We start from the raw sequence: 27,053 nt of genomic DNA, 5'->3' as shown, positions 1-27,053 counted from the left end.
CTGCAGCATGTAATGATCATGTAATTCCTCTTTATTTTCAGTTCATTGGCTCTAGTCTCAAGTAGCTGCTTCTGTTACATCGTAATGTTACTGAGCTGGGTGTAAGCCTGACCCCAACTGCAAGGCCCGGTTTCCTATGTGACTGCAAGTAAATGAGTGCATGCCGTTCACCACTCCCTCGAAATCTGTATGCAGCAAAAAGCTTTTAGAAAGAGAAGAAACAATGTCACTGGCCAGATGCTTGCTTGTGTAACTTAAAGTGATGCGGAAGTATAGAGATTAGAAAGAGTGCTCTAGATCTCCGTTTAATAAAAAATAGAATTAAATGTGTAGGTACAACAGCTTCTTTCATAAACGTCGTCTGAAGAAAGGTTTTCCTGGGGAGTACGTCTGCATCAAGTTGTGGTTCTTATGCTAACTCCATGCAGAATTGTGTTTGCTCTGTTTACGCTAGAGCCAGGAGGTTACAGCAGGAATTTTTAAAGGTATTTTTCCAGTGTTAGGTTTAAAGAAGAAAAGAGACCGGATTTTCCTGGAGGTGATGCCGTTCCCTGCTTTGTCACCGAAGAAGGCAGCAGCGCGCAGGGTGGCCGGGGCCGCTGCTGCGTTGCGCTCCCCGACTGCGCGCCCTGGGTGCTGTGCCCCAGCCTCCGTGATGGCCTAGCCCTACGCAACCTTCAGATCCCTTAAATGCCAGGAGGAGGTGGCTGGGGTTCGTGCTCGGGAAGAGGCACCTCGTAGGGCTGGGGCAGTCGGGGCTCTGGTGGGGCGTGCGGGTTCCCATCGGAGTCGCCTGGTGCAGAGGTGAAGCAGTCGGAAGATGCCACCACTGCTTACGCGCCGAGCCCGAGGTTGAAGATGCTCCGTGTAGGTAATGTTTCAGCAATGCTTTGCGTCTGTTATCCCAGCGGTTGCTGGGAGGCCAGTACTGCTTATAATCAGGTCACCTTTTAATTTGGACACAGTACTTTAGGCAATCAAGGTTATTTTAAAATGTTGGCCTGTGCTTTCTAGGTCTTTAAGTATTAAGAAGAGATTGCTTGAAGTACAACTCATTTGTTGCGTATTAATGTGAGACAGTACTCTGAACTAAACGTGAATTTAAAACTATTCCATTTGTAAATAAAAGTGAAATTTAGGTAGTAGGTTTTTTGGTCTTAATTCTTTTATCTGTTTGTTTGAGCAGTGATTTCTTTCTAACCTGACAGCTGGGATGCTGCCTGGGGGCGTAGGTGCTGTCTTCTGAGTCCTTGCTATACTCGGTGGTTCCTTCTGGATGTGTCCCCATTAAAACATTTTTGGTCAGGATGGGTCAGGAGTGCATTGAAGGAAGTTTTCTGACTTTCCCCACTTATTTTGCTTTGGCTCATATCGCAGAGCCAAACTGAACTCTGAAACACCGAGTTTACAAACTGAATTTCTTTCTGTTGAAATGAAGCCCGAACGCGCAGTCCGGGAACGTGCCTCTCGTGCCCGTGTGGTAAGGGGCTAGTTCAGTCTGTGGTGCCAGGCTCAACCTGGCCAGAACAGAAATCCTGTGAGATTGCTTTGGTGTGGCCGGTGCTTGGAAGCAACTCTCTTGCCCTTTAAATCTGCATCTTGTGGCCCATACTGCTTACTAATGCAGACATTACTCTCTGCCTTTTTTAAATGTATACAAACCAACTAAGTTTCATTAAAAGTTTATTCTATTTAATTATTATTTGCTTCATGCAATCAAACTTACGGTGTTTCTGGCAAGACCTGTAGTTTCTAATTGTTACTTATTTTATTATTAAATTAGTACGTTTGTATGTGTTTATAGCATCTAGAATAGTATAATATAAAAATACCTTTTTTCAAAAACATTTACTTCAAGAAATAATGCAGCAACACCTTAGAAATCTAAAAACATAGAAACAAAGGGAAGAGCAGAAAGTTGTTTATGGTTTAAAAAATGCATTGAAAAGTAACAAACACCAAAGCTCCAAAGAGATTAAATTTTCAGATGAAAATGTCATCTAAGCTCAGCTGAGTCAAGGATCTTGGTTGCTTGCCTTGAAATATGATACTTATGCTTAAATGATTTAGTGTGACAGTGTATAGCCTAGGTTTTCAGGATCACAAGTGTTTTGTTTTAAAAAACTGTTAGGTATTTGGAATCTAAAATTTATTTTTAATAATAGGTTTTGTTTTTAATATTTGATGTGAATTTTAATGTATTGATTGTTTCTTATTTGATGACAGAACCGAGATGTATAAAATAAAAATATATGACAAACTTTTTTTTAGAATACTTGATTAATGAGTCATACTTTAGGAGGTGTTTGTAAAAATACTAAAATTTTAACTATGGACTAGAGTTAGGAACATGGTGAAATAACTTCCATCATCTCAGATAAATGAATTTTTTATAACCTACGGTAGGTAAGCCCTTTGGTCCTCATTTTCCCTATTTCTGAAACTAGTTTTGTTTACATTTACATAGTTGTGCCGAAAGACCACACAAACTTACTCCTGGTAATGTATTTTCCTGGATAGAGAGAAGAGTATTCTAGTATTGCTTAGGAATACCGTACAGTTCTTTCGAAAAATTAGTATTACTGCTTGCGTGTTTCTTCTTGTGAGCATAGACGTATGCTCTCGTTCTTGGCAGCGGATAGGGGGTAGGCATGCCTGAAGAGCCGTGCTGCTCGGTCGGGTCCTGGTCTGGAGAAGGGGCCTGGCATCTGAAGCCTCCGTGCTTCTGGGAGGTGGATCACTGCACGCTTGCACGGAGCCACGCTCCTGCCCCGGAGAGTAAATGCCACTGCCTCTCCTGCTGCTCGTAGGTATATATCATGGGGGGCATAACAGGGGCTTGTTTTACCAGCACAAAACTGATGTGATTCTTGGTAAAAACAAAGTTTTGAGCGGTCTCGGTTGGTCTGAACAAAATTTTGCAAGTCTGTTATTTTTGCAAAACTATGAGCCATGAAACCAAAGAAGGTGACTGTTTAGAGTCTCAAGGAGGCAGCATTGAATCTCTTTATTTTTGTGAAGAAAAGTGGAAGATAAGTTGTTATTTATTGTTGCTTCTGGCAGATGACCTCTAGCCTTTTTTTAATGTGAAATGATAACCACATCAAAAATGTAAAATAGAGGTTTATGTATGGTTGAGTTGGTTGATAAATCAATTTCTTACAAATTTTAAATAGCATCGGTCAACTTTAGTTATTTTTACAAGACAGCTTCTTGTTTCTATTGCTTGTCAAATCTTAATGGTTCATTGAAAGAAAATACCATGTTTGGGATGATTCAGAATATTCAAGATGGGAGAGAGAATAAAATGTAAACAACGAATTAGTTAGCAAAGAAAACAAATATTTTTCTTTTGAGTCACAATAGATGTTTCTCCCCCTGCACAACATGCTCCCCCACCGCCCTTTTTACTGATTTAGCTGCATACCTTAAATAAAATACCCATGCATTCACTCTCACACATACCTATATTTTTATGTATAAAGTTTTTCTTTGTGCAGCTTGGTTCACTTATGGATGAGGTTTTTATTCTCTAGGGACAAATGTGTATTTCAGGCTCTTGGGTTATAGTCCAGGGACTGTCATTTACGGTGTATTTGTGTAGTTCCCAAAAGGTTAACTTCTAGCTGGCATTTCTCTGTGTAATAGTTTTAATGGTGAAGGTATTAAAGGTGAAGGTATTACAGATCATGTCTTAATATTGGTGTGAGAGATAGAGCTTTGGGGGGAAAAAAAAGTGCAAAGTGTTCTTTAGTCTTGCTTTAATATTCTGCTGTCTTCCAAACGATGTTTTAGTAACACTTCTGTCATCATCCTTTTGGCCCAGTAATTTTATTTGGGAGCACTGTGTGCTACACTGGGTACTGGAAGGTGAAAAGCTTTGGAACCAATTTTTGGGGAGGCGGAGGAAAGAAAATGTTACTGAAAATAATCTCAACCTCTGCTAGGGATGCAATAATAAACCTGCTTTAAAACAGAGAGCTGCAGAACAATCTGATGAGTGTGTTGTGTGCGGAGTGTGATCTGTTACCACCTTATTATTTCTGAGCTCTGCGGTGTGTCACAGATGCTTCTCTGTGAAGAGAAACTGCTGCAACTTGCAACCTTATTTGTTAAAAGCAGTCTACGGTTCGCATCGTAAGCATTTTAAAAAGGTAAAATGCTGAATTAGTGGTAAGCGTTGTTGGTTGGTTTCTGGCAACAATTCTCTCTGTTTTGTAGGTATGAAGCGTCCATTAAGCCCTGACCACGTCTTTGAAGATGGGATTATGAATCAACCAGCTTTTCTACGGGGCTTTGAAGACAAAGGACTGAGGAATGACAGAGCAGACTATCAATTAAGCAAAGAAAAAAAGCAGGTACTCTTTTCCTTCTGTGAAGTGTGCAATATACAGCTGAACTCTGCGGCGCAAGCTCAAGTTCATTACAATGGGAAGTCTCACCTGAAGAGAATGAAGCAGCTAAATAATGGAAAGCTCCCGACAAGTACAGCTCCTGGCACTTTGTTTGCGAGTACAAGTACAGGTACGTGATCAATACAAGATGATTTTGGTCAGGAAATTTGAGGAAGATCTTAAACTGTGCCTTGCCTCACCCAGTATAATGATTAAACTTCATATAAATTAATACTAGCAATTAAGATTATTTTGCCTTGTTCATTGGCATACTTTTCTGTGAAGGCAGCCTGTAGTTAGGCAGTATTATGTGATTCCGTGATTAATGATGGGATTGGGCCTTATGAAGTTGAAGCATGGTCTATTTAAAAGTAGCTGTTGTGTGTAAGTATTTCAGTGCATCTTGTCATTTGGTTCCCAAAACGAAGCCCTAGAAGGATGCTGCATGTAAAGCAGAAGTTCTTAAAGAAACGTAGTGGAGAGAGGAGGAGGAGGAGTGGTAGGATTTACAGGCCATACCTGCCTTTCATCGTTTCCAGCTTTCACGCATCTGAGCTTTGATCACTTTCATTAAAATGAGAAGTGATTTGACATAATAGTTTTTACTTATTTGGGATCTTTGTCTCCTAGCCCACTTTTGCAAAACACAGGTAACATGCAAAATGTAAAGGTGCAGAGGACATAATATACAAAAGGCTGATAGTGGTGTGTGGTTTTTTGTTTTTTTGTTTTTTTTTTTTTTTTGCATCAGTGTTATTCTGAGTGTTCTGAGGAAGAAGCTGGTATTTCTCTACTCCTCTAGGCATACAAAAAAGTGACAAATTGAGCAAATAATTCACTTTTGTAAAGTTATAAGGGTAAGGAAGTTGTGTTCCCCCCTTTTTTATGTTCCACGGTATGTAAGATGTTCTGTTGCCTTTATGTTTACCATTTTATAAGGACTTCACTGTAGAGTTATTATTTTTCTATGATATCCTGAAGCTTCCAACAACACTGAAGAAGACTTATTAGACCACATTAAATATGCTTTTCTTGTTGATAGTGAAGGTAGATGCTTCCTTTCTTCCCTTACTTAGCTTTGTTAAACAAAATTCAAGTCATCTTTTGAGATCCTGTAGAATCGAGAAGGAGCAAAGCTGAGCTTTAAAGCATTCTTTGCATCTTGCATTAAAATAGATATTGCAGTCATCCTTTCTCTTTCTGGGACAAACAAAAAAAATGCTACAAATTTGAGGAATTCTTGTCTAGAAGAAGCAGAAGATGCTGCTTATTAATAGTTAGTACACAAATATTGATGAAATGACAAGCTTCAAATCCTCAGAAAAGGGGTTTATGCATTTTATTAGAAAAGTAACATGACAGCGTGGGAGATTACTTTTTTAATAATGTAGTCAAACTGCTTTAAAGGCTAAATCAAAAATTCTGAAAAATATTGGTGGGAAAGAAACAAACTTGCTTCTTTTTCTTTGTTTCCTTTCTGGTTTTGATCATTTTTTTTTAAATTGAATTTGACTTTTTTCTGGAAGTCTGTGGTATAGTTTTGGTTTTGAATCTAAGTAGGGTATGGTTATCACTTGGGTAAGACCTGTGGTCCAAAAAATAAAATTCTCATTGCATAACACCTGAATGATTTAACTGTGTGTCTTCATGAAGTATCTTTGTGTATGAGACATTCTCATTTAATTTAATTCCCCTGTGTGCTGATAGAAAACACTTAAAATGTTTGCACTGTATACTTTGTATTGCCTTATTTTAGCTTAATACCTGCACCTGACATCTGGCATCACTGTTGAAAGAATGCTTTAAAGCTGAGAATATTTTGTGTGTGCTGGAACATACGTTTTGGAGTCACTGTATGGCATAGAAGTTTAAATTTAGTTTCTGTTAGCAGTATAGTTGGTTCATTGATCTCTGTTTCAGACTATATCCTGTTTATTTACTAATGATATCAGTCTGTACAGTTTGTGTTGAAATAGTTATTCTGGTTTTATAATGGAATGATGTTAGTTTCATGTTGTTTAAAAGAAAGAAAATGCTTTGCATAAGCAGTTTATTATAATTACGTAGAAAGTTCAATATACTGCCTAAAAGGCAGTAGATGAGTAAGATCTACCAAAATGTAGTTCTCAAAGAACAATTTCTAAAAATGAATGGAAATTAATTGTAAATTATAAATTGATGTGATCCAAGTTTGGTCCTAATCCAAGTCCCTGGAGTGTTATTACACCTTGTACAGAGAATCTTTCCCCTTTCCTTGCCTAACCTTGTGAACAGAATTAGTTGTGCAGATGACAAAAGAACAGTTACATTCATCTCACCTCACCAGCGACCAGACCTCATTCCATGTGCGAGGGAAGCAAGCAGTCCTTCCCTTACCGAACTGTTGTAACTGCAGTGCTCCTGCGGTGTCGCAGGTGGTGGACAGCTGATTGCGCAGCACAGCTCGGGAAGCTTTCCTGCAAAGGTTCCTGCTCGTCTATGGTTGGAGTTAGTTTCCTCTGTCTTTGTGAAATGAATTTGAAATAAGCAATGTTTCTGCTGCGAATAAAGTGACTGTAAATATATGTTGAAAGTATAGAAGTCTAGATTATTGTCTTCCTAAAACTGTCAGAAAACTGTTTTTGTCCTTCATAATGGGACTGACCTGTGCACCACTGTTGTCTCCAGCCTCCCTGATCTTCTTCCACATCGTGATGAATCCGGAGGAGTCATCGGGAGTATTTTCATATTCTTCCTCTTGTGAGGTCCTCTCCATGACAGCTGGCCTCCGAATGTTTTAAAGCATCCTTCTGTTTGTTAGTCTTTGCTACTGTTTGCATGAGCGGCGGTCAGTGACTGTTGGTACCCATCCTACTTTACTGGAACCCATGCTGAAGTCCGTCAGTGATGCTGACGTGACATGACGATGCTGAAGAGCCTTTCTCTACCTCTCTGCTAGGCACATCCGATACACTGCTAGCTTTGATGTCTCAAAGTTTTGCAACAACGTGCCTTGAGAGAGGCTAGGCATACCTTCTCCTTGCAACGCAGCAGCCGTGGGAGTTCGCCGGGTCACAGTCTGGTTCTTAGAGCACCCTAAATCACACCAGCAGCCCACAAAGCAGCGGCTAGAATATGTGCTCTTTGGAGGGGGACGAACTTGGTTTGAGAGTATGATGCAAACTTGGCTAAGTTAAAACTGCTCACTTACCTGCTAAAGAAGCCCATAGTTAGGGAGGAAAAAAAAGGGAGGATGGTCCTCTATAGTTAGGACGGGAAAACTACTGTAAATGCAGATTGCAAAACTTCCACAAGATGGTGCTGCTGTCTGGGCTATGGAGCAAACTAGTTGATCTGTATTTTTACTCCATAGCAATTTCTGTTGATTTGTTCTGCTGTTTATTTTTAAAGCCTGTTTTATTAAACAAGCTGTCTGTAGGATGACAGTGAGTTGTTCGTTGTGCTGTTGCCAGTTTTGTGAATGGTCTCGTTCTACTCCATTTGCTTCTCCTTTGGACACTGCTGCTGCTCCAGAAACTCTTGTTACTTGTTCCCTGGGGTGTATGTCTTGGTGAATCTCCTGATTCTCCTTCTCCTTTGTTTGTGTGCTAACATAGAAATAGTTGGTATAGAACCAATAGGTTCTATATAGGTATTCTAGAAATACCTATAAAAACCCAAATTTTACAGATTGCCGGAAATGGGTAAAGTATTTTTTTATTCATTTTTGTTACAGAAGGTACCCAAATTCTAGAAGCTGAAAAGTGGAATCACTGTCTCAGGATCCTGGCTATGCTAAAGGGCAGTGTGTTTTATGGGCCAGCAAGCACTCAGTAATGCCCTTTAGAAGACCTTCCTGTAGATTGGGTGGGAAGTGAGGCTGGGGTGTCTGCACTGTATTCTGTTAGCAGCTCTGCCTTTTTGCTTTCAAATTTCTGACCTCCCAGGGCAGTGTTGAAAATGCTGGGAGCGCTGTGCTGTGGCTCTTCATACAGACCAGTCCTACAATTAATGTGTTCCCATGTGATACTGATATAGTATCACAGGATGATTTCCTGTAAGATTATTGACTTTTGTGACAATTACGTGATACTGCTGCAAGAATCTCATGGGTTATGCATAGGTTTTTAGCTAAGACATCCCTCCTGAGGAAGGGTGAGTGAAGGAGCTCTCTGCCAGCTACACTTTTTCTCAATGCTGTTTCTCACCAGTCTCTACTGTGAGCCAAAGCCACTAACCTAACAAAATAAATACACAGAGATGCTTTCCATTGTGTTACCGATTTAAATCGAGTCACAGAAAAGGGTCTGATAGAGCTAGTGCAAGGGAAAAAGTAAAACTGTGCAATCTGAGCCATGGAGGAGAACAAGGGAGTGGGGAGAAGTCAGTCACTTTTGGTAATAGAGATACGTTAGGTCTGCGTTGCTCTCTTGTGTCACGTCATATTAAAGTGAAAGTCTAGGCATCCTTTCAAGTTAATGGAGGGAAGTAGGCTTATAATTGAAGTACTCTGAATTTCCTCTCTGAAGGATCCATGCACTACATAGGAAACTTGAGTAGGTATATTAGGTTCCCAAATTAGAAGCCTGGAGTTAGGAAGTGTGAATAATGTCCTTTAGCTATATCAAATAAAAAGTGCCTTCTTGAGGATCTCATTTAGAATACTAATTCATTTTCTAAACGCTTTTTGTGTTTCTGTGAAAAATTAAGATGACTGTTGATAAATACTGAGAAATTGTTCTGAAAATATGCCACTTTTAAATCTGAACTGCCCGCCTTAGCCCTGGTGTGGATGAGGAAGACCATTTTTATTAAACTACATAAAGTACTTTTCCAGGAGATTAGGTCAGCATACCTTTGCAAGAACAATTTTTAGAACATGCAATTAAGGGGTAAAATATACTGTGTTAAAACAGAGTAAAACTTCAGTGCATTCCTATGATTTCAGTGGAGTTTTCCGTTGTTTTTAATTGTTGGTAGAATCCAATCCTAATTGGAAGCCATAGTATTTGTATGTAGGTTTGAATCTTAGCTGGGCCAAGCCTTAGCTTCATCACCATCTTAAGACTGCTTTATGACAGCTTGATGGGGAGCAGAGTTTTTGGTTATGTTAAACTCCTTAAAATAGATCTTCAAATTCCTTATCAGTGTTTGTATTTTATTTTCTCAAAAAAAAAAAAAAAGCTAATGGATAATCTGTTTATTATTATGGAAGATTATTATGAACCATTCTAGTTCTATGCAGAAGTATGCTAAGTGTCAATCAAAAGTAACTTAAGTTTTTACGCTGATGAGTCCTACTATATGTGTGAATACATAACTATGGAATTAGTGTCCTAACTAGGAAGAAGAGATCCTTCTTAGGATCTCTTAGGTTAGGAGAAATGAGTGAGCTTATCCTGTCTTGTGTTATGCCAAAATCTCTTAGGCTTGTAGAAAGTTGGTGCCTCTTCTGCCTTCTCCATCTGCTGCCTAGAACTCAGCTTTTTTGAAGCAGTCCTAACAGAGCTCCTTTTGGGGACCCAAAATGGAGTAAAGCCTCAGGGCTGTTGCTCCTTCTGCTCCTTACCAGAATATGAAAGAGAGGTTGCCTCCACCTTGCTGTCCCAATCTGGGCAAAATCTGTTTGCTTGCTTGTTTGTTTTTTAATTGAAAAAGATCAGGCTGTCTCTTTTGCTAAAAAGTAAAACTAGTATCTTCCTCCGATGTGATTCAAAAAAATGCATTCCCATAATGTATCTTAGATTAATTTGGAGTTAACTGTTGAGATACCGTTAGTATTTCACTTCTCGCTATAATGTATATCAACTTATTTTCTTACATTTCTTTACTTACTTTTGAGCAAGCTTTCCTTTGGTAGATGGTTCTGCATTTTTTCTATCACTTGAGTATCTTCCATAATCTATTTTGAAAATAAGTGATATTACATAAGGTAACACTTAAAGTAGAAACATGATTGATTGTATTTTTTTTTCATTGCAGTCATAATAAGCTGCTTTGAAATTAAGAGGATTTGTTGTATTCTTTTGATATTTTTTAAAAAATGTTGATGATAAAAGTTGGTAATGAGTGACAAAGCTGATGTTACAGATAGTTGTTAGCAAACAAGAGACTACAAACTGCATCCATAATTCTTTGTGCCATCTTTTAACAGCTGCACAGTGAAAACACTGATAAAAATATTAAAAATAGGTATGTGCATTTCTGTTACTGTTTAATTAAGATTGATTTTTAGTAATTGGGAAGTTGCATTAAAGCAGAACATTAAAAAAATCTTCAATGGGTGGAAACCCCCTCCCCTTATTTTGGAGTTGTTAGTGGATATCAGACTGGATATCAGATATCCACCTGTGGCCTCCGCTTTTATTTTCTTGCACGGAGGGTGACATATGGCATTTGTGAGCGAATAAACTGGGTATATGAATAGTATGGAAAAGCATGATTTTAGGTTTTTTTTGGGGTGGGGTGGGAATTTTAACATCAAAGTGGTTGGCACTTCATAGCACTAGTATGCGGAAGTATAATCTCATATCAAAATTCTCTCCAGAATTCCTTGCTTAGTCAATTTAACCTCTCTTCATCGAGCAATTATATTGCGATAAAGCAGCATTATTTAACCTATTAGATAATTTGATATTTTGCAACTTAGGATAAAAAAAATACAGCCGATCGTTTACCGTACTTTCAAACTGAGAGTAGTTGCAGAAATAGTGATGACGCAATTCCTGGTCGTTCAGGGGTCTCCCTTGTAATTCAGGCAGCCTGGGCAAATGCCTGGAGAGTTACTGAAATAAGTGGAGTTCATATTGCTGCAAGGGTCTCCTTGGAAGGATGTGACCTACAGTTTATAGGAATAGATGATTGGATGAAAAGAGGTCTATAAATGCAGGGTGATCATTTTTATTCAGTGTGTATCTCCTGACAGTGATTTTTTTTTAATGTAATATTAAATGGCTGAAACAATAAAGTAATGAAGTTGGAGTTGTTTATTATTTTTATCTCCTAAATGAAGATCAGGTATTTTCTGCTGTCTGGTAAGTATCCTCATCTGGGAACATATCCTGCCAAAATTTCTCCCATAGAGGTCTCATGACACAAGAGTGTATTTGGATAACTGTACAGGTATTATAGTAGAAACTCCCATGTCTTTTTATTTCTTTTGCAAACTTGACCTCTTCATGAATACATCTGACTCATATTACACCGTGTATTTAAAAATCTCTGTGGGTGTGAGTATGCACAGTGACACATGCCCTCTTACTGTTTCCGCAAAAGAAAATGTGTGAAATACCTGTAAAGACAAAAAGATTTGTATAGTGGGAGGTCTCTGTGGGAGTAGAAAGAGCAAGAATTTAAGCCATGGAGATTTTTCTGTAGTAAGTAATTAAAAAAAAAACATTGTCTTGAAAGACAAAGGCATGTGGTCAAATAATGTCATGCTTTTTGTTGTTTTTTCTGCAAATATTTAATCTACTGGACTGTACAGAAGATCTTTGCTAGGTCAGTATTCCAAAATTTTATTGAAATATTTATGCTACTGTTCATATTATAAACAAATGTGATATCTGATAATAGACTTTGTCAGTTGTGTGGTTAAAAAGTACTTATTTGTTCATTTGCATAATTGCTAATTAATCTTATTTAGAAAAGCTGTAAGGAACCATTAGTTTTTATTGCAGGGTTTTTTCCAATAATGAAGCTCATCACAATACAGGCTGCTGAATCTCCCGTCTCATGTACGTTGTAGAAAAGGGAGCTATTTTTAACATTTATACAATCTAGATGGATGATTCTTCATTTTGTGTGGTTTAAAGCTAAATCTGTAGAGCCTTTAATAATCATAGCCTTCTTATGGCTTGTTTGAATTTGATCACTGTAGCTGATTTCCTGCATTGATAATGAAGGCTTAGGTTGCCTATTTCTCAGCATAAATTCACCTCAGACTTCTACTTTGACAGTGCTCTGTGTGTCAGTACGCATGAAGATACAGAACTGAAATTGCTTTGCTTTCTTTACAAATGACTCAGAGTGTGCTTGTCCTTCCCTAAAATGTTGCCAGCGTGTGAAGGATTTTCAATGAGCAATGCAATAAGCCAGCATCTGGGAAGGTTTGAAGCTGCACTGGTATAAGAGTACTGTCACACAGATGATCAGGGCTGGAGCCAAGTGTCTGTAGCACCGTAGATCATATTGGTCACATACTGGAAGTTTTGTTTATATAACTGGGTTGCTGTTTCAGCTGGTTAAATACTATTGACATAATGTGGAGTGGACTTCCTAGTAGAGGTAAGCATAATTTTTATTATTAAACTTCACTGAATAGCTTTGTGGTATCATATTAATAGCCAATGCTTATATGTTTGGCATTATTTCAGTGTCTGTCATTTGTATTCTAGTTATTCTAGTGGAAAAGATAGCAAAAATAAAAATGGCATGGTATGTACTGCTTATTTTTGTTCTCTTCTTATTTCTGTATTAAAAGTAACTCTGTAAATATGTGGCAAGCTGCCTTTGCTTGCTGTTTGCAGAGGGCATCTTTACAGTAGGTGACTTCCTATGCATTTTAAATGTTTTTGGAACATGTCAGTAATGGTGTATTATTGTTACAGAAATAAGCTAATTAGTAGTGTTACTAAATATCTCTTACCAGAGCTAGGCTTCTGGCTTGTTAAATCTCAAATTGTAGCTATAATAATATGTAAAATACAAGAGCTGTTGGATTCTCCAGATAAACAAGAAAGTAAATGAAATAAATAGTATACTGGATTTGATATCTTGTATATGACTGTCATTGTTAATATTAAAAGTTATGACCTATCATGCCCAGGATAGCTTGCAGTATTTCATTTGTACTGACAACTTGCTTTGAGAAGGGTATAAAATTACTGTCGCTACTCCCTAACCATGCTTCAGTTAAATTTGACATTCAGTGCAGTAAGTTTTATTTAAGGGAACAGATAATGTGCTAAAGGTAGCCTCTGAAGCACCAGTAGTAAATTTTTAAGCTTGGAAAAAAGCATTATCGAAAACTAAATAGACTTTGTACCTGTGTAAAAAGTTCTTATTTGAGAATTTCGCCTATAGCAGCACACACAAAATTATTTAACTTCAGTTACTTATTAAGTATTATTGTTCTGCTATTATGTTTAGTTTGTGATGTGCCCTGCTGTGATTGTATTTGAGTCTGCTGGTGTGATCCCTTTTTAATGAAAGAGGGAAGATGTTGAAAAATATTTTATTAAAATGTTGTTTTGCTTGCTAAAAATGTCTATGCTTCCTATGTAGAGACTGCTGCTTTTTTACGAGGAACTAGGACAGCTCATGTGTTTTTCTGCTAAATTTATTTATGAGGCAGCTGTTTTATAGCTTTCAGCTCTAAAGTTGTAGATAAGTGTGTATTTGTTTGACAGAAGATTCGAGAATTTCCATTTACTGCCAGTACATGTAAAGCTTGGCTAAACAGACTGCATCAGGAGCACACACCGTTTGTATTAGCCAATCTGTCTTTGCAAGTCCCAGGGCCACTATCTTGCTAGAAGCCACTGTGTGCTTTTGAAAGCATGAAATTAGTTTTATACTGAGCACATGGTTTCTCATTTAGCAGTTCTTTTTATGGTAATGGTCAATTCATGGTTCAATGCCAGAATTTTGGTGTTCTGTCAAAGCTAATCACTTCTGCTAAGGTGTTCTATAGAGATTAAAAAAAAAAAAAAAAAAAGTGAGAGAGGAGACCCTAATGAAAGGAAAATTTTCTCCATTGACCTAAATGGCCATTTTTTATTATTATTATTTTTTATTTTGGACATGTTTTGTTTTATAGTCTTTCAGATGATATTCTAAGCATACGTTTGTCACTTGTGATATAAAAATATTAACAAATATGTTGTCACATTCCTGTACTTCATAGAGAGTTTAATAATCAGTTTGCAATAAGCTGCTTGCATGACATGGGAAATCTGCTGTAGTTCAATGCTATTCAGCTCTGTGTGCTTATTCAAGGATCAAGGACAAAATATACTTCACAAGTGTATATGAAGCACCCTAAATGTTCAGGGGAGACACTGTCTAGAATGTATCTATCTATAACTTTTGAACATACTATAGACTTCATTTTTATTTGGAAATATTTAACCCATAGGAGTCAAAATAAATTGTTGATATATATTTTTAAAACCTCCTTTAAAACATTTTATTCATAAATTGAGACAGCTTTTTTACCCATGTTTCCTTCCCTCTTGGAAGGGGGAATTCTTACACTGCCAAATTATAAGCTATTCCTTCAGTTGCAGCTACCTTTTAGCGAAAGGCTATGATGATTAACATTGTACGCTATTAAGCTTCACTTGGATTACTTTGTTCAAGTTGTGTTGACATTTCCTGTATATTAGATAATTTTAGTTGTGCTGATTTTAATATAGGTCTCCACAATTTTGACTTGATTCTGCAATGAGCAGATTTTATGATATAGTATTTGCTTTCTTGACAAGTTGTGTCTGCAAGAAACAAATTCTGACTTTGTCCCTTATATGGAAGATCTAGTGGGCTCTAGAACTGGTGCATTTCTTCTCAAAGTGCTGAGGAAAGATCCTGATCAGCTTCCATATACCTTTTTGGGAAAGAAGAAGCTGGAGGCCACAGCTGATAAGAAGTAAACTTAAACTGATGTACCAATTTTAGATTCTTTCATCATCTTGGAGGAAGAAGAGGAATGGAAGCTACAGAGGCTACTACTCCTTGTAAAAGATACTTGGAAGGAGCAAAGGAGTATCACTGCAAAAAAGCTCCTTTCTCTAAGCTTTCTTGTTGGGATCAGCCTGTAGTCATGAAATAGATGCGGATTGACAAGTTGTTTTTTATATAGCTTTAGAAAAACACATTTACTGCCTTTTTAGGACCTTTGAATAAATTTGTTTGCTCTTGTTCATTGTGTGTTTAAAGGCTACCAGGCAGCAAATGCTGTTACAAACATTTGAAAAAGAATGTGTCACATGTCACTACCATGACATGTAAAACCTGTATTGTTTCTCTAAGTACTTTAGCTGGTTTGCCTTTCCTTGTCCTTTTATTCTTTGCAGATTGCTTTTTCCATGATTTTCATAGCTATAAATTGTATGCTTGTTGTATTACAAGCAGGCTAGTTCTTTGTTCAAAAACTTTGTTGTATGTAAGGTACTTTCAACTTCAAAGATCTTGCATCCTCTTTCAAGTGTCATTACTGCCACATGTTCCCCTCCTGCCATCTCATATTGATAAGTAATGAAAAAAGCAGCAGTGCTAGTTAGGGAGTGCTAGTTAGGCTGGACAGAACTACCTAGCTTCCTGGTCGGGAGCTCTCTTTTTTCCAAGAGAGTATTTTGTGTATCAGTTTGCCAGTTTTCACAGGCAATACCACTGTAATTTCAATTTTATTTCCTTTGGAAAACATGAATATTATTTATTAGATCTTTTACAGGTTAAGAGAGTGTTCTGAGGTTAGCAGCCTCACTACTGCAAGTTTACTTACAAAGAGCTTCTGAAGGAGATGTGAATCTTGCAGCTAACAGGAAAAAATGATTAGAGAAGTGGTTGGGATTTGTAAACAGTTCCATGTTGATGATCTTGTCTTTGACACCCAAGAATAGCCAAGCTGCTTCATGGAAATCTTGAATTTGCCTTCTTTTTTGTTTATTTGTTTTAAAGTGAGGGTCACTGATTCCTGCTGGAGGAGCTGACAACTGTGAGTTCACTGTAGCACCGTTGATGGAGCCCTACCTGTAGAGACAGAGGTTATATTGCTCTTGCCCCCATCTCTTGGCTAAGGAGTTGGTGTTCTGGATGCCCTTCCTGGAATGCTCAGCCAAGAAATTGTGTGCTTGTTTTCACACGCTTTCTGCTCAGTTGGGTTCTGAAGCCATGCTCATAAGATGCCTTTTAAGGGAAAGTGAACCTATTAACTTCCATCTTTCACGTGTATGCGACTGGTTGTGTTTCTGTTGTTGTTTGGTTTGGTATTTATTCGTGTTTAAGTGTGAAAAGCATTTTTTGATGCTTGAGAAGGCAGGATCTAAGAATAGCACTTTGTAGTAATACCAGCAGTGTGTTCAGATGAAAGGCTAAATTCCCTGATCCTGGACTAATCATGAGGAAAGTGTTGGGTTTTTGGGGGGGAGGTGGAAGGAGGGGCTTGTCTGATTGAGCAGTACAGATCTCAAGAGGAGATAAGGAAGTTTGTAAAATACTCTGAGAATAGGCTATGTAATGGTTTCAAAATAAGGACTGACATTTTGAACTTCATTCAGTATGTTACAGAAACTACCAGAGTGATATGATACGACTGTGAAAGCTCAGTTGAGGAAACTTTTCTTGGTAGCAAGAGTTTATTTGTGAAAACTTTGGACTTTTGATTGGACAAAAATTCTGGGTATGATGTGTTTGATGGTATCACTTGTCATTTTATGCAGTTGCCCTGGACAGCGTGTAGGAGATCCGTGTTCAGTTGCAGTTTCACGCATACGAACTTGAGCCCCACACTTGAAAGACTGGTGGTTGAAAGATGTTTTCAGGTCTGCAGAATTCCGAGTTGGTCGTCTTCGTTCTGTTCTGTTAGAGCTGTTTCACTTCGGTAATGTTTATACTCTCATCAGGCTAGAGGAAGAGAGGACAGATCTCTTCCTTACCGAGCAAGTACCTTCCTGAGCAGAGAACCTGTGCAGAAACTCTAGTTTTTCCTGTTTGGTTTTTGTTTTTCCATTTTGAAATTGGATAGCAGCCAGCGTTACTTGCTTTAGGGGATTTAATGTAAGCTAGGGTACGTTGCTTCAGTTTAGCTTTCTTCAAGCGTTCTGTAATAGCATAATTCAGAAGTTGGAACTTACTTAGCATTTTGTGGCTTCCCAGGTGCCTCTGTATCCTTTCTGTAGGATACTTCTTGTTGGAGGGGGATGGGGAGGAGAAAGGGAGAAATCCATGAAGGATGTTCTTAAAATTGTTATTTTTGCTCACACTGGGTTCTGAATTTTCACATGTGTGCAGTCCTCCTCTGTGCCTAGATGGTTTGAAACAGTGATGTCCTGAACCATGTTTTGTTTCAATTTAGAATGAGATCATAGTTCTAGGACTGAGCGGTTAAGTGTGGACAGAAAAGAAGGCTTTTTCATCAGCAAACTCTCTTAAAGAGTATAGAGCATAGAGAAAATAAAGAGGTGAGGAAGATTTCTAGGCTTTAGAGTGGCACATCTGGATAAAAAGTCACAGAAATCACTTCATCAAGAAAAAGCAGACGAGTTGGAAAGAACTGAAGTCTATTGTTAGGAGTTGTAAGTAGTGTGTGGTAGCCAGCTTTGTTAGGGGTACCACTGAAACCTGATATGTCTCTTGTAAGGTTCTGAATAGTAAAAATTCATCCTCTGTAAAGTAATAATTGTAGAAGACTATTTTTAAGGAAATATAAATAGCACTTGGCATCTCTGCACCCAGGTTACTTCTGAAAATAAGGTTTACACTATGCAGTCACTTAGACTGGTGAGCAAGATACAGATTTTCAGAAAAGCCAAAGTTGGAACACCAGAAATTTATTTACTAGGGGATTAAATCAGCATGAAAATATCCTCAGTTTTTCTTATTAGACATAATTAAAAAAATAAATGTTTATCTATAAGTATTGTAATACCAGATTCATTGTTAATAACTATTGACAGTTGGCAGAAACAAGTAAAAATATTGTTGTCCCTTCATTTTGTTTATCATTTGAAAACATTAGATCATTTTAATAATTTGTCTTCTCTAATAAACATTTCTTCCAGGAAAGATCTTTTTCCTCCTTCTTCTAGCCACACTATTAATAGAATTTGTTTTAGAGAATATTTTACCTCATTAGTTTTAGTGAAAAAAATATTTCTGTTGACATTACTCTCTTAATTATGTAAGAGACTTCTGCTTTGGAATCGTTGTTATTGCATGGTATCTATGCAGTTGGTATCCTTCTGTAATTAATATTTTTGAAGTGGTTAATCAATAAAGGTTATACCCCAAATCATAAGGTAATAATTTACTAGCATCTAATGAATTAGGTCTGTAATCCTTTATCCAGTTATCCTTTATGACCGAATATTCTTGTTAATACATGAATATTTGGATGACAAACTTAAATGCTGTATAAACCTTCAATTTTTTGTTTTTTTTTTTTTTTTTGCAAGTAATGTTTGATACTTAAGGTGTTTCATATTGTTCACTAATACTCTACAATACTGTGTTTTTTATCATCCGGTTAGCTGGCAGAAAAAAACCTTTTGCTATATTGGTATATCAAAATATCTTAGCAAAGAAATAAAGTGAGAAAATTAAGAAAAGTATAATTTAGGAAAGAAAAGAGTTTGAAAAGTGTTTATCCAAACCATAAAATAGTTGTGAAAAAAGATCTTTGCATTGGCATAATTTCACATGTGCCTTCCTAATTACAGTTTGATAATTGTAATTTCTGATTTCTGAATGGATGTCAGACTTTTAAAACCCTTTTTGTTTGAGCTTTTACCAAAAATCATTATGTTGGTGAATTTCCAATGTCCCGCACTTTACAGCCTGAAGCAAAGCTGTATAATCAACCCTATATTTTGAACAGAGTTGTATGGAAATGTAAACCGTACTTCCCTGGTTAGTGTAGTGCTCCAGCTATTGCTAATGCCATAGTCACTGTGCAAAGGTAGGGGACAACCTTCCTGAAATACTCATCGATCAAGCCCACATTTACTGCAATCTTCTGAGAAATAGAGGGGGCAGGACAGAATGAGCTATTGAAGGAATGGATAAAATTCATGTTGAATTTCCATGCTCTGAAGATACTCAGCAATTTAAATACATGGCTCCTCCGCCTGTGCTCTTTCGTGCTCATGCTCACTTAAAGACAGTGCGTGTTCTTGGTGAAAAGGGAGAGATTTGTGTTAGAACTTTTGACTATAATACACCAATTAGGTTAAGAAGTAAAATGAAATAAGAGGAAGAAATTTGTGTGAGCAGAAGGCCTTGCTGCATCCTACCCTATCCAGCCGATAGAAGCGATTCTGACAGCAACGTGGCTGGAGTTGGTGTGTTCCAGACTTCTCAAGGGCCTGCTGCCCTCACGTATGGGATTTATCTCAGTCTTTAGCAGGGATTATCCATGCACTTGATGTTAAAAACTTGTATACGTGTCCACAGGATTTTGAGTATTGTTCATGAATAGGAGTTTGAATTAGAGCAGAAGAAAATACGGCTCCTTGCCATTGAAAATTTCACTTAAAAAAAAGTGCTGGATTAAATCAGGTCAAACATGATTTTTTTTTTTTTTTTAAGAATAGGAATTCTCAAGAAATACTGCTTCAGGAAACTGAGTTTTGATTCTTTTGCTTGTATTTTGTTCTGTTTCACTTTGACTGCTGACCTGATCAGTTAGTTCCCTTGTTTTCCTGCCTGCAGAGAGTGAGAATAATGTGAGCTGTGCAGCCTTCTACCTGAGAAGGTGGTGGAGGCTCCACATCCTGGCTGTTTGCTCCCCTTGACTGTGGTTGTGAGCTGGAAGTGTAATTGGTCATAGCTGAATAGGCAAACAGCTGGGCAGCATGAATTCTGATGTTTTTTAAATTTTAAACATTTTTTTTTTTTAAATCTGGAAAACTTCTTGTAGTGAAAGTTTGTTTTAAGGATGTCTACAGTTTATCAGAAAAGTAGTTCTGAAGAAATGTATAATCACAGAATCACATAATGGCAGAACAGCTGAGGTTGGATGGGACCTATCAAAATTATCTAGTCCAACATCCCTGCTCAGGCAGGGTCACCTAGAGCAGGCTGTCTTGGACCATCTTTAGACTGATTTTGAATATCTCCAAGGATAGAGACTCCACAACCTCTCTGAGCAGCCTGTCCCAGCACTTAGTCACCCTCACAGTAAAGAAGTTTTTCTGTTAGTTCAGATCAAATTTCCCGTGTTTCAGTATGTGCCTGTTGTCTCTCGTCCTGTCACTTGGCACCACTGAAGAGTCCGGTCCATCAATTTAATTTTAAGTACTTTGTGGTGCCTTATGTTTGTAAATTAAGATACTAGTATTTGTATCAATGTGGTGTATTTCATCTTTTTAGCTCAGGATTTATAAAAAAAAAAAAAAATATACAAAATTAATCTTCTATCTCTAGAAGTCCATTTTTTTGCCTGATAGGTATGTTATTGGATAGAACAAAATTCAAAAACTGAAGAGGAGCTTTATAAATAATAATTATCAAGTGATTTATTTTTTTATTAATGTTTCAAGTAAAACTTTCAGCCACTTTTACTGAAAGTTTTATAGCAAAGCTTTGTCGATCTCTTTGCTTGTTAATGTAGGTTTCTCTGAGTAGTTGTCTTTTACATACGAAGAATATATTTGAAGGACTGTCAGTTTATTGAAGACCAAGCGTCACTGCAGAAGTCACAGATGTGTTTGAAATTGTGGTTATGCCTTTCATCACACGTAATCCATCAAGGCTGCAGTGGCAGAAGGAAAGAGCAGGTGCTTTCATACAGTTTTAGATGATAATGATCCTGTCTGTTACGCTTGATTCTATTGGGCATCTACTCTAGGAAAGACAGGCTATATTTTGTAATCAAGGTATGTTTATTTTTGCTTAAATTCTTAGGGAATGACAGAGTGCCAAAAGTACACTTTCTATGCCAAATGCAGTTGTTTTTCTATCTTTTACAATTTTGCTTCAGAAATACTTGTTATGATCTAGACTTCAAGTTAGTGGATGAATTGTGCAAACAAAGCTCACTTTTAAATATTTTTAAAGTATTTCTTCTCTGTACTCATTTCTTCATTTGAAAACCTAGGATTACTTTTTAAGATAGTGAGCAAACTATTCTGATTGCTTCAAGTCAGCCCTTAAAGTAATTTTGAATCGCTTATACCAACAAACACAAAAACACTTGAAACTGATGTCAGATGAAACTGGTGTCTCTACCTAGGAATGGACTATAATTTGGTCAAAATTCTTTGTTTTCATCGGCTTTTAGAATGTAGTGTTTTTCCGGAAAGTCAGTGGAGGAAGCCTCTGAGGAGTCCGTTTCAGAGCTAAGATCAGCCTTCAAGTGTGTCTCACTCTTGGGCCAGTGGTATTTTAGTCTGTCATCATCTTACATTTGTTCCTGCAATTTCAAGTTACAGGGTCCCTGTCTTCTGTTTGCAAGCTTAGTGCAAAGCATCAGAGTTACTTTAGCAGTTCTAAATAACCAAGATAAAAATCTGAATCACGGAAATGTTCATTCGTTAATTGAACGACTGTGGTGTGGAGAACGTAAATGTGTCTCCGCTGGGTGTTGATTAACAGACTGTTCTACTTTTCTGAGTTTCATTTATTCTATATGAAATGTTTTTGTTCTGGGAACTGATGGTTGTCTACTTGAGAGAAAGGAACAAATTCAGCACCTGTGAAAGAGGATATATTTCATTTGTACAACAGTGAATTCTCTATGGCAAAGGCACACTATTGGAAAAGCATACTTTGGAAAGACCAAATGGGATATCCATGTATGTGATAGGAAGGAAGCACACCTGAAACTTGGATGAAAAAAAGTCAATTTTTATTCTGTGTTGAATGTTTATAAAACATATAGCTAGAAATGGTATATGCCATTGTATTTGTCATATATATATCCAAATTTTTTCAAAACAGAGGAATTTGGTGATAGCTAAGTGGTAATAATTTGTGGGGGGGGGAAAAAAAAAAAAAAAAGGATGTACTGCTATTGCATTATCTATCCTGAAATTCATTTACTTGCTGTAGTCTTTTCTGGGCTATTTGTTGTTTGAACACATTTTCTGCCTTACCTCTGCTAGGGTTCTGTAGTCAGAAATTTCGTTTCGCAAATTCAAGGTCTTAGATACAACCTGAGTTTTAAAGCAACAACCAGTAACAGTGCAGACATGCAGCAGAGGACTGTTCAGGGAGCTGCAAATAATCTTATATATCATGATTATCTATCTTTGTTTGTTCTGTCTGTCTGTCTCCTTAATGCTGAATGCTACTGGAACATAATTGTACTGTTCTGATGTGCAGTGATCTGTTGCCAGACTGAAGTTTTCTGAAGAGACATCTATTGATATATTGAAAATAATGAGAAAAATGGAAGTCAATGAATTTGTAGGCCATGTGTTTACCAGCCTGATTCTTCTGATACCAGCAAAATCAGAATCAAACTTGTATTCACTAGGATTCTTAGATTTTTGAGGAACAAGGGAATTGCCAAGTCTCATTTCATGTGCAATACTAGACAAAAAAAAAAAAAAAATCTTTCAGTCGAAGAAGTTATTCAGCCCTAATATGCTAGTGCTTGCTGTTAAGTCCAGAAGTTTTGCTGTTGAAGTGTAACACATGATTTAGACATCCAATTGCAATTTAAGGATTTTGGGGTAAATTTACCTCTTACATTGCTAAATTGTTTGAATAATTAGTTACTTCTAGAGTTAAGAACTGCATTTTAATTCCAATTTGAATTTTCTAATTTGAACCACAAGGTCTTGCTGTGTCTTTGCCTCCCTACTATTATTAGATACAGTCTCCTAATAAAATGCCAGGGTAGCTTGATTTAAAGATTGAAGTCCAACACTATTTGTATTAAGTGAAAAACTGCAAAGGTCATGTAACATTTGGAAAGAGTATGTGTTTCTTTTTAAAAACATGGTTCATATCAGTAGTCTTAATGACAGATGACTCAGAAGACAACCTTGCCTCTACAAAAATTGAAAGGTGAGACTTGATTTTTTGAAGTCTTCACTACATACCGTTTAAACAATAATAATAAAAAAAATACTTTCAGCCAGAATTGAGTCTGTAAATCTGTTTCTTAGCATCTAGTTAGGAGCATGTAACCAAAACTTTTCTAGATTTTTCTGGACTTCTGCTGTTCTTTTAACTTGGAGTTTGTCCCCAGTACCAACACTTCAGTTAGTGAATGAAATATGAAGACCTTTTTTTCTGTAGTTTATGGGAAGAGTGGAAGTAGAGTGTAAGCATCCTGATTTCTTTGAATAACTAATTCCTTCCTGTTGTACTTAAGGTAATGCTTACAGTAGCTGCACAAAACTGCCTGGACAAGATGTCGTCGTTAACAGGCTTCCTTCTAAGCCTGTGGCTGTAATTCAGAACGTTAATCTTTCTAATACCTTGCAAGCTGGTCTTCAGGATTTCTGACTCCAAAGCACCTGTTATCAGAATATTTTTTTTTTTCCCTTGGAACAGACTTTTTCCCACAGAAGTAGGAGTGAAAAAGCTGTATGAATTTAAGCACTACTTGGAATTTTTCTATGATTTCTGTATCTCTGGAGCACTTCATTTTTCAGTGTAATAAGCTGCTGTCTATACAAGCCCTTTTTGCTTCTGGGACAGAGTGAGCACCAATCCGTATGTGGATGCATCCAACGTAGAAGGATTTTAAGAGTGAAGGCCAGAAATAAATTAAAAAATGCCTTACAGTTTTGTACTTTAAAAATTGAAAATCTTCATGCAGGTTGGATTAAAAAAGGAAGTTGTTTTGTAGCAGTTTGTTATGGTGGAGAAACTCCAACTAAGACAGAATCACACTTCTATCCTTTCTATGTCTTTGGATGTCTGTGAAAGTTGATCACTTCTCAATAGCCTACTTTTTTCTGTCAATAAGTCCTCCATCTACTTCCCATTACTGAAAGTAAGTAATTAGCTATGGTTGGTTGTTTTCTTTGAAACATGATCTTACACTCTTGTATTCTAAGTGGAATAATTAATATTTTCATTTAATATGATCATGTGCTGGTATTTCTTCCCATTCTTCCATACTTTTCTCTGGATGAGAAAGTATATAACTAATTTTTCCCTATAGTGAAGTAAAAATTTTCCTTACTTTCCTGTGACTTACATTCCTTTAGCTGCAGAATTAATTTAAGTTTAATATGTATAAATTTTCTTATAAATAACCACTGAGGGCTTCCCAGTGTTGCCTGTGTTACACTTCATCTTTTAGTACTGAGAATATCAGAATATTTTAACATACAGTAGTTGGAAGTTGCTAGTCACTGATAAACAGGCTTCATTTTTTTGGTAAATAACTCGAGCATTTATAGAATGTGAGAAGTTAGTAAGAAAATATTTTCTTCTCAGACAGTGAGCTTGACTTGGTTCCTCTAAAATGACAACACACACATTTTTTTTTCCTCTTTGTCATCCGTCAGCCACGCGTACATCTGAGGCTTCTGATCTTTGGTTTAAATTACTGTTAAGTTTTTATTATAAATGCGCTACCTGCAAGAGCAAAAGGCCTATCAGCAAATATTTATTAATGTTATCCTCTCTCAGGCACATTTGCATAGTAATTTCTAGCTAGATTCTATGCTGCTGGTTGTCAAATTTGCACTGCTTTTTGTCACTTCCACCAGAGAGTATAAAATGGTAATAAGATTTGGAGAGGACATGGAGCATGGAGGCTTAATAAAATGCCTTCAAAAAGCCAGAATGGATAGCATGAATTAAAATGAAAATACTTGCCAATGAATGTCTAATAAAGGAATCTATTACATGTACGTACTGTATATCTTGGTTGCAAGATGAAAAGGTCATATAGTTGTTCAGTCTAGTCTTAAGTCAAAAAAACTTTAAGCAAGGCTACGTTACTTTTTTTGTTGTTGTTGTTTTTCTTAGCAAATCTTAAGCCTTGTCTTGATGGAGGACCAATCATGATGATCTTTGCAAACGAGAGGCATTTTTCTAAGACCTTATGTTCTTTTATGTCATAATAAACAACTGCATGATTATTTGTATTGCAGACATATCTAAAGATTCACAGTTCCATTCTGCTAGACTTGTATGAAATTATGGGAAAGACGTCTATATCTGAAATTTTAAAACCTGTTTTGAAACATAATTCATGAAGACAGCAGAGCAAATTGGAAGGAGAGAGGGATCTAGAAACAATTACTTTGCCAAAATCAAGTGATTATCTTGATGTTTGCTGTGAAAGTGAATATGTTTTGGCAACACTTCTTCATGTTATAGTAGAAGAATGGGTAGTGTATGAAAAAGATGAAGCAGAATGACTTAACTTACTGAAAATCAATCTGTTTTGTTGCATGTTATATTAGTTTGTTCCCTTAGGACAGTCTTTGGCTTGGGTAAGGTTGTGCTGTGTTGTTGTTGTTGTTGTTGTTGTCTGAACACAATGTAGCTGGTGGGTTAATGAGACAGCTATAAAAATTTAGTATTTTTCTTTATAGAAAATTGCTAGTTGTTTCTTTCCATTTCTTGCAAATAAAAGTGGCCATAAAGGCATTTCCTTTTCAAAGAGAATACAATAAACCACGCTCTGAAAAAGAGTATGCAAGGTAGCGGGCTATGAAGAATGAGATAGAGAGTTAGGATATAGCTGGTCTCTTTATTGGGTTGTGATGTCTGGGGCGTATTACACGTACCCAGGTTTCCAGGACTCCAGTTCTAAGTCCTTGATGTTAAATGCACAGTGTCCAAGTCTGGTGAGTTCTGAGTGTTAGTAAGCTCTTTTAAAAGGAGGAATGTAAATACACAATTGCAAAAATCAGGAGTGTTTTTTTCTCACACAATTTCATCTCAGGGGTAGGCATAGTATAGAGGCTACTCACCATATTGATCAGTGATCCTTGTACCCTGCCTATTTTTTCATCTGTCAAGTGCTGTCAAACCAACTCTGGTTATGATACATTTGGATGATGTTACACAGATGATCCATATATGTAATTGGCCTGAGATTAGTTTCCAGATTTTTGGTGTTGGCTTGATTCTTTACATTTTTAGTTTTTGGGGAACACATTTGGTACAATTCTGTGTATACATCAGAGCTTAAGCAGAGCTACTGGAACACAGTAGTTTTTGTAGAACTTAGGTATCTACAGCAGATGATGCAGGAAGTTAGAATGACCGGCTCTACAGTATGTCCAGGGCATCACAGTAACTGGAAGGAACTATTGGGAGACCTTTTTCCTTCAAGTTTGACACCTCATAGTGCTCAAGGAGGGATTTAATTTCTTAAACATAGGTATATGTTGCATGAATTCTTTCTTTTCTGTTTATTTAATGGTGAAGGTTGAGGGACACAGACAATTTCATACTGTTGGATGACAGGAATTTGGGTTTGTTATGGTGTTTTCTGACATGTGCAAATTAACCATTTCCAAAACATTCATCATCTTCAAATATATTTTCTTAGTTTTATACATGTCAAATATGTCAGCAAAAGCTTGGACATATGAATTTTTCGATTGCGCTGTGAACAAAGAAAAGGCATATTGAAAACATCAGTAAATTAATATCTTTAAATGACTTGTAGAACCTTAAATAAAAGGTTTTATAGAAACACATTGAGTCTTATTTTTATTTTCCCATTACTGAGTTATGTTTGCCTTGAGCCTTTTCCTTCAAGAGAATTAGCTGTGTTTTTTTCCTTCTTATGTCTCACCTGGCTTTATGTGGAGTAGTCCTGTTTTTGGAGGGTATAAATGATTTCTTCTTTTTGTTAGGTGACTGAGAGTAGTCTTCTAGAGTTCTGTGAATCAGTCCAAGGAATATATTTGGCATCGCTCCAGGTAGCAAACACTTCGAGTGAGCTGCGGCAGTGCTTCAGGAAACATGCAGCTTGCAAGGCTCACTTTTCCGTTGGCCAGAGCGGTAGGAACATCAGCTGGAGTCATTAACATC

At 37.0% G+C, this 27,053-nt stretch overlaps 1 protein-coding gene across 3 annotated transcripts in view; it reads left to right on the top strand.

Moving 5' to 3' along the window:
* The first annotated feature begins 4,223 nt into the window (after positions 1–4,223).
* The window catches only part of ZNF385B (zinc finger protein 385B), a 138,692-nt gene continuing 115,862 nt past the window's right edge, over positions 4,224–27,053 (top strand). For all 3 annotated transcript variants that reach the window (XM_062578806.1, XM_062578807.1, XM_062578805.1), the window contains exon 1: positions 4,224–4,524. In XM_062578806.1, the coding sequence (XP_062434790.1) occupies positions 4,224–4,524 (301 nt within the window). The remainder of the gene's footprint in view (positions 4,525–27,053) is intronic.

This window comes from Rhea pennata, chromosome 6 (assembly GCF_028389875.1).
Source record: "Rhea pennata isolate bPtePen1 chromosome 6, bPtePen1.pri, whole genome shotgun sequence".
In the NCBI taxonomy this organism is placed as follows: Eukaryota; Metazoa; Chordata; class Aves; order Rheiformes; family Rheidae; genus Rhea; species Rhea pennata.
Note: the sequence above shows the minus strand (reverse complement) of the source record. Positions and strands in the feature narration are given on the sequence as shown.